Below are 8,340 nucleotides of genomic sequence, written 5' to 3' on the forward strand. Positions count from 1 at the left end.
CCGGGACAGTGCCTCTAATGCCTACTTCTCTGGCTTACGATCCTTGCTTCATACCAGGCTTCTGCCATCTGCTACTCCTTTCCCTAGAGCCTCCCACTTATACCCAAAGGCTCTTTCCTGGGTCTGCTACACACATCTAAGCCTTTCCATGCCTTCCCCTGGCCTGGCTCTTTGGCTCTAACATTCTGTGTCCTTCTCCAACCCCGATCACTCACACATTTTATAAAACAAGGTTGGCAACATCTTACAGGCAAATGAACACAAAGTTCCCTTCCAGCTAATGCATGGGCTAGCATTGCCCCTCCAAAGTACTTTGGGCAGGGCAGGTAAGAAGAAGGGCTCTCATCTCAAAGTGAACCCTGCTCTGGGACAGTTGGTTATTCTACAGTGGCTCCTTCGGCTACCAAAAGCCATAGCACAGCCAGGACCAAAACTTATCCTGTACAGTGGTTCCCCCAGCACCAGCTCAACTTTCCAGCCCGCGTTCCCACCCCAGTGCCAATCAAGTCTGAATCCTGAAATCGTCACTGAGTCCAAGAAACATAGGCAGCGGGAGTTGAAGATTCCATATTTTAATCAGATAAAAAAAACATCACATAGCTTATCACATGACTGAGATCTGGGCGCCTGCAGCAGTGGGCAGAGGGATGGCGGCAGTTGGAGAGTGGAGGGAGGGGTGAGTGAAACTTCAGTCTCTGGTGTTGGGATGGGAAGGTGGCATCCCCCGGTTAGCAGGGGTTCACCTTCTTCAGGTATTCCTGAACCCATATGTCGTTAGTTGAGGCGCAGCTTTCTCTACCTTTCTTCAGCCTGAATCTGTGAACAGAGGACACGGGCAAGAACCTTGGTCACTCACTAGAATCTGAAATACTCTTCTCTGCCTCTGTGAGACCAGGGACCCCTGAACTCCCTACTATGTAAATGAAGAAATTTTATAAGAGCTGAAGCTGGCGTGCCTGTGTTACATTGGAAGCTTATTAATGGGAACCCCTGAAGCCTCCTGGAGAGACTAGAATTCCCTCTGTGGTACAGAGCACAGGAGCTGGCTGACAGTCTGATGTGTAGCCAGGATGAAACTTCCCAGTCCTAGAACAACTCCAGGTTTGAATATTTGTGTGTCTGCCTGGGGCCTACTGTGTGTGTGTGGGGGGGGGGGATCTGAAGTGTGTGGGGTATGTGTGTGTGTGTGTGTATTGGTGTGGGGTGTGTGTATTTGTGTGGTGTGTGTGTTTGTGTTTGTGTGATGTGGGGGTGGAGGGAGGGGGTGGTATGTGTGTTTGTGTACTGGGTGGTATGTGTTTGTGTGGTGTGTTGTGTGGTGTATGTGGTGTGTAGGTGTGGCGTGTGTGTTTATATGGTGTGTATGAGTGTGTGGGGGGGTGTTTGTGGGATCTGAGGTGTGTGGGGTATGTGTGTGTGTGTATTTGTGTGAGGTGTGGGGTTTGTGTGGTGTGTGTTTGTGTGATGTGGGGAGTGTGGAGGATAGGGGTGGAGTGGTGGTATGTGTGTTTGTGTACTGGGTAGTGTGTGTTTGTGTGGCGTATTGTATGGTGTATGTGGTGTTGTAGGTGTGGCGTGTGTGTTTGTATGGTGTGTGTATGTTGTTGTTATTCTTATTGTTGTTGTTGTTGTTCATGGTATATGGACATGTGTGGTGGCCAGGGATCAGTAGTAATGAAATCCTCCTCAGTGGATTGTCTGTCTTACATTTCAAGGCAAGGTCTCCCACAGAACTATGTTAGAGCCAGCAAGCACACAGGCTATGCCTGCCTCTGCCTCTGCCTCTGCCTCATCTAGCACTGGGATTACAAACTCACACCATCCTGCTGGGAATATGAACTCAAATCACCGTGCTTGAACAGCCAAACACTACCCACCGAGCCAACACTCCAGCCTTGTCTGTTGTGCTTTTGTTAAACATTTCTTTCTGGCTATATACCTTGGGGTCTAATCATAGGCACTTTGGGGTTCAAGCAAATAAATCAGGACCTCCCTCCCTCCTGGGAAGCCCCACACCCCCTAGTGTCACTCTACACCATAGATTGCCTGGTTGGGTGTAAGACTCCCTATTCTTGTGGAACAGCGCCATCTAGTGTGTACTATTCTCATTTCCGTCAATATTATCCCTCCCCTGGCTAGTGGTTCACTCACACCACAGCTGGGGGGTCAGGACAGGTGGAGCCCATCTTTCTGTAACACTGGATAGACCTCAGGGAAAGCTCTTTCTTCAAGGTGTTCAAGCAGCAGCTATTGGAGACTGCAAGCACTAGAAGAAAAGCACAAAAAGGACCATTCATTAGCAACCATACCATAGCCTCTCACCCAGGATTAAAAAGCAAAACCAACCAAGTCCTTCCTAGGACTGACTCGGTCCTGGAGACCACATCCCGAGAGCTGTGGTGCAGCTCTGTCTCAGCAGCAGCACATTTCTAGGATGGAGATAACAATCATAAGGCTGGGGGGGGGTGTCAGATGTAAGCACCCCACAAACCAGCAGGTGGTGGGGACAGTAACCACAAGCCTGCCTGAGCCGTGGCTCGGCACACACACCCCTGCCCATACAGTGAGACTCTTCCTACCACATATACAAACCCCTTCAGTCCCAGTCTCCCAGCACAAGTGCGTGGCTCTGTGTACTGTGACAGTCCTTAAGCTCGGGGCTCTGGCCTCATGTTCTAGAGGACCTGTTATCCCATCACATGCAGGACATTGTAGTCCATGGTTCACAGACATGGGGCTGGGTGAGGAACTCCACAAGGGCTCAGGAGGAAAAGGGGGGTATTCCCAAAAAGTGGCTGGTCCACTCGCCCACACAATCTTCCACATCCCTATCCTTGGTCCTCACCTCTTTCAGGGCCCAGTAACCCCAATTCTGCTGGTTTGTACACGCCCTTCCCACATCCCATCTTCAACATCCCTGTGCTCTAACCCTGGATCCCTCCTGTCTCACTGTTCACAGAAACCTGCAGGTCCACTGACTTCAGCCTGGTATTCTCTGAACAATCTAGAACATGGATTCCAGTTTATCCATGCAGAAAACATCTTTAAGGGGGTATAAAAGTTTTCTGTCTCTCCGTTCCTGTGGTCCTGCCCTCAGCCCCTGCCTGTCATCTGTCACACTGTGGAAATCAGTCTTAGTCCCTCCTCTGGACTTCAGGGATCCCAGTTTGTTTTAAACAACCCCATAGTCCCTTCCAGCTGTCGGTAGGATGAGGATCAAAATTATCTTCCACACACTGAAGCCACTTCAGCTCTAAAGAAAAAAGTAGTAGTAGAAGAAGCCCCTCCCAGGACAGGACCAGTCTTAGAACCCCCTCAAGAGGATGCTGGCCCAGGTCTGTCTCTGCAGCCACCTAGTTCTAGGATTAGCAAAAGAATCCGAGGAATGGGTTTCAGGTCTGAGCTCCCCACCAAGGAGCAGAGGTGTGCTCCCGGTTCATAATCTTCCTCCATGCCCAATGCCCCTATCCCATGACTGCCCTCCATTCATCTCCAGATAGGGGCAGAGATGGAGCCAGTGAGGTCTAGGTAGGCTCTGTTCCCAGCCCAGAGCGCCTGCCTGTACCTCCCCCCTCCCCAGGCCCAAACACAAGGACCCCATTACTCACTGCTCTTGCTGTCCACATCCTGTAGCCACAAGGCAGCCAGCAGCAGGCACATCAGTGCCACGGCAGTGGGTTTCATGGTAATAAGTTTCTCTCTCAAGCCTCTCCAGAGCAACCGCCGAGTGTCTAGTGAAGCCAAGAACGCTCTCCTGCCTCGTCCTGTACTGAGCTTTTATCAGAAGGCCCAGGGTGCTTTCCCAGACCATGGGGAAGAGGTGGGAGTCCCAGGGAGAAGGAACTCATACCCAGTGGCCACGTGGAAAACTCCTTTTCTCACCTCTCCTGGGGGAGTATTCTAGGTATGTTTGGGTGCCCAGTGGCCTTGGGAACTTCCCCAAGTGCAGAAGCAGATAACAATCTTTACGTCCTTGACAAAATACGTGGGAGCTGTCCTGGCTGAGTGGAAAGTCAAGAAAGGTGAGAGAGAGAGGAAGTGGCCTGTACACAGCTTGTCTAACCCACATCATTCCATTCAAAGCAGCTACAGGCCTTGGAGAAGGACAGAGCAGAGGAGGTACAATCTGCATCAAATGGAACTTGTGTCTGGGTTCCGGCTCTGCCAATCAGCCATTGCACAAACTTTTCTAAGATGCACAACCCTACAAAATGGAACTAGCAGACATCTCAAATCCGGGTGGTAAGAATGAAATGCAGAAGCCGGGCGTGGTGGCGCACGCCTTTAATCCCAGCACTCGGGAGGCAGAGGCAGGCGGATTTCTGAGTTCGAGGCCAGCCTGGTCTACAAAGTGAGTTCCAGGACAGCCAGGGCTATACAGAGAAACCCTATCTTGAAAAAAAAAAGAATGAAATGCAGAGCTGGGGAGATGGCTCAGTCAGCAAAGTACCTGTTACACAAGTGTGAGGACCAGAGTTTGATCCCCAGAACCCACATACAGAGCGGGGGGTAGTGGAATGATCTTGTAATCCCAGAGCTGGAGAGGCTGACTGACTGACCCCTGGGGCTGCCTGGTTTGCCTGCTGAGCCTAGTTGGAGAGCTCCAGGCCAGGGAGAGAACTTATCTCAAAAAGCAAAGTGGTTCACATGCACATAGACACATGTATGCTCACCTACATACATGTACACACACACACATACCACAGGTTGAGCTAAGAGAGCCTGTCTGTCTAATGTCTGGCCAACACATTTGCTATTAGTTTTATTTCTTTGTTCTCCAGCCATTTCACAGCTTACTCTGTTCCAGACCCTTGCTTGATTACCCTTGGGACAATTGCCAATAGGGGCAGAGCCTGACCTGAGCCATCTTGCTTCAACCTATAGACAAGCCGTGGAGAGACATCCAGTACAACAACCGCTCAGTCAAGACAGATGTCATGTGGAGAGCACAGGAGAATGTGGGGGACACCCAGGGACATCAGAAGACCCTTTCCAGACAGTGTTCTCTAAGTACCGTGTCCTGCAGGCTGCTGTGAAGACAGCATGCCAGGCAGGGGAAGGACTCTGGAAAAGCCAAGTACAAAGGAACACCCTTCACTCTGCATCATGGAGAAAGCTAGAGCATGGGGTATAGTGGCAGGTGGGGTTGTGCAGCCAGATCAAAACAGTATGTGCAGTGGGCAGTACTTGGGATAAGCAGCTCATAGGAGGCCCTCAAGAAAAAGCAGCTAAGCTTTCTGGCATTGGCATCATGGGGCTTATACACAGTAGGTTGGCTATGCTAACCACGTTGATCTTAGCCTGTGCAAACTGAAAAACCTTCAGCATTCGTTGCCAGCTGAGTGCACTTACAACCTACTAGATAGTTAGAGCTCTTCCCAAATAGTCAAGTGTCAGCCCTCCATTTTGCTCTCCTATCTCCAGCATTTCATCCCTACTGTAACGTCGACCTGACCACCTTCCCAGCCAACTCCCTGTGTGCCCAGTCTGCTCATTTCAAATACCCGTCCTCCAATAAAAGCCATTTGCCAAGCCCTGCAGGCAGATCTCAGCCTCCTTTAAGCCCCAGTGCCTGGGTGGCAATAGGAAAGTCCTTGTCTTCCCGCATCTCTGCACTGGGGCTCCCTCCGTGCTACCGTGGGACGTCTGAGTCGAATGAGCCTTTCAAGACCTTTGGCAGTGATGACTCTCGGCACTCCTGAGGGCGCTTTGTCGAAGCTGGGACTATCTTTCAGAATCAGAATCAAACCTCAAGTGCCCGTACTTGTGAGAAGAGAACTCCAGGCAACTGTCAAAGCACCAAGAGATAAAATCTTCACAGTACAGAGGGTGGGAGGGTGGCTTTCACGAGGAGGGAAGTCTTGGGCTTGATGCTATATTGAGAATGGGGGTGGCATAGGAGGCAGGGACTTGAGCCCTGGGTATCTAAGAATAAGATCACCCCATGATCTTTACACAGCTGGACCAATGTCAGTCAGACCCCTACTGCTTCCTACCACCCACAAAGTCATAAAAATTGCTGCCTTTCTCCTACGTCCTTGTCTTTGGAGGCTGATGTGTTCTGGTCCTTTACCCCGGGGTCTAGGGAGAGAGGAGATGTGAGTATATATAAGCTGGCCAAATGCAACTATAGACCCTTTAGACTTAGGCAATGAAGAAAGGGCCACATAGCTGCCCTGGAAATTTCTGGGTTTTCCCCTGTTCTGGGAGCTGTCCCCCAACAACTTGCATCCCCATCTTCCCACTGCCATTTCCCAAACAGAAAAGAAGAACTCATTAGTACTTGGTTATGCCTTACCTTCCTGGGCTCTCTCAGCTCCTGGAAAGAAGTGGCCAAAAATAGGATTTATCATCCAGCAATTTCAAATTACACATGGGTACCCCAACATGGCTGTCAGGGCCCAGGGGCTAGGACCATGTCAATAGGTCAATAATGTCTCTGTGGAAATGAGCGAGCAGAAATGATCGATGGTGGATTGACAAACAAGAAGTGACCTTGGGATATGCACTGTTATCATTCACACAAGCAAACCTTCTTTCTGTGGCTTGTAGTTAAGAGCCCTTGTCACTCATCTTTCATTTTCTAGGGACCACTGAGTGAGGATGGGGACCCAGGGTGGAGTCATCCTAAGATGCTGTCCAGAGGCATTCAGCCCAGCCCTGCCTACCACCTGCTACTGGGTTACAGGTCAGGTGGTCTTTCCACTTCAGGCCACTGCTCGCCCTTTGGCACGTGTTGAGCATGGCAGAACTGCAGAGATGGCTTGATCCATCTCTAGAGTGAAATTCTCTATTTATTCCTTCAGGGAGAGGAAGAGGACAGTGACTAGAGCCAGAGATAGCCACATCAGATCTCAGTCCCACCGCTTCACCCTGGGCAGGCAACACAGGCTTTCTGAGCTCTTTCCTCTTGGACCAATTACAACTCGCTCTATTACTGTCAAAACGAACTTCCTAAGCCTTACCCTAATTGTGGGTTGTTGGGAAGGCTCCCTGCTATAGGAACTGGCTTGAAGGGAAAGGGGAGACTCTCCAGAAAGTACTAAGGGGAACCCAGTGAACCTCAGGGGGACTCCCAGATTATGCAGAGGTAGATCTTGGGGAGTGGTTTAAATATAGGAAGTGCTCCAGAAGAGGCAGCGTCCTGGTGGGGAGGGCTGCAGAAGTCACTGGATCCACCCCTAAAACTGGGTCCCCTTTGCTCCAGATCTGGGACTGCTCGGAGAGGTCCATGGGTGACACCAAGAAGTGTCACTGTCTCCCAAAGAGGACTCTACTACCCAGTCTCTCTTGCTACTATCCTGGTCTACAGACACCCAGGTGTCCTTAACGATGTGTCTTTAATGATGTGGTCGCAGTGTCCTTCTGGGTCCTTGATATCTGCCCCAGACACAGTTGCCCGAGGTAAGCCAATGTCTATTCACAGTTAAAGGTGCCCAGCACCCACACACCACAGAACCCCGAGCCCTGACTTCTTTACTTCCTGTTCCTGTGGTTTCTAGCTGCTTTTTGTTCCTGTCTACTGCTTAGTTACAGCACAAAGGACACGGAAGTGTCTCTCACTACAATAGAAGCAGGCAGAGGTTGTCACAAGAGTGACCATCACTGGTTCTTTCAAGTGCTTCTGAGCCTGAAAGGCCAGCCCGCTGTGCTCAGGGTGATGTACAAATGTCTTGGCCACACTTACAGAGTGTGACGTGATGGCCCTGCGCACTGAAGTCCTTCTCTTCAGATGTCAGGCCTTCTCCTTCTCCTGCTCAGAATTTTCTTTCCCCTGGCTTCGCATGACCAACTCTGCACGGCCTGAGCTCCTGGAGAGAACCAGCAACTGCAGGTTTTGGTTCCTTAGGGTTCCATGTCCCACCCTATCCAGGAGCTCTAGAGGGAAGAACTCTTTCTATCCCAGTCAGACCTCTCTTTGCCATCTGTATGTGGGATGCAGCTACTACTGGAAATAAGAAGAATGAAGTTTGTAACCACTGAGGCCTCAAACCTTAGTGGGTAGGCAGGGGTTACACAGGTGGCCAGTTAAGTAACTGGGTTCCAAAACTGCATCTGTTTATACAGTTCCACCGCTGGAGACCTTGCAATTTCTGTGTGGACAACACATTACATGTGAGGTCCCTGTGATGGCTATGGTTTAGTGGGGTGCTCCTCTATTCTCTCTGTAGGCATCTTCCAGAGACCCACTGTTTAACAGTTCCTGCCTGGGTACTGAGGCAAGACAAGGGATCATATCTCAGATCTGCCCTCCAGGTCCAGATTTAGGGGGAAGAGCACCCACAAAACAACAGCTGGACACAGGCTGTCATTAGTGTGTAGTCTAGAGGCTAAGGGCTC

General features: G+C 50.5%; 1 protein-coding gene across 1 annotated transcript; it reads right to left on the reverse strand.

Annotated features, from left to right (window-relative positions):
• Nucleotides 1–559: 559 nt before the first annotated feature.
• On the reverse strand, nt 560–3,746 carry Ccl1 (C-C motif chemokine ligand 1). The gene is made up of 3 exons (XM_021213967.1): nt 3,609–3,746; nt 2,152–2,266; nt 560–816 (listed from the first exon to the last, which is right to left on the reverse strand). Exons 1-3 carry the CDS (start codon nt 3,682–3,684, stop codon nt 729–731), a joined length of 279 nt encoding a protein of 92 aa, XP_021069626.1. The 5' UTR covers nt 3,685–3,746; the 3' UTR covers nt 560–728.
• Between the last annotated feature and the right edge of the window lie 4,594 nt (nt 3,747–8,340).

This window comes from Mus pahari, chromosome 14 (genome assembly GCF_900095145.1).
Source record: "Mus pahari chromosome 14, PAHARI_EIJ_v1.1, whole genome shotgun sequence".
NCBI lineage: Eukaryota > Metazoa > Chordata > Mammalia > Rodentia > Muridae > Mus > Mus pahari.

Excerpts from the sequence above, each read along its gene's own strand:
- Ccl1 (XM_021213967.1), bottom strand. The coding sequence starts at position 3,684 with ATGAAACCCACTGCCGTGGCACTGATGTGCCTGCTGCTGGCTGCCTTG. Across the intron at positions 2,267-3,608 it reads GGATGTGGACAGCAAGAGCA|TGCTTGCAGTCTCCAATAGC; the intron begins GTGAGTAATGGG and ends CTTTTCTTCTAG. Across the intron at positions 817-2,151 it reads CCTGACCCCCCAGCTGTGGT|ATTCAGGCTGAAGAAAGGTA; the intron begins GTGAGTGAACCA and ends CTCTGTTCACAG.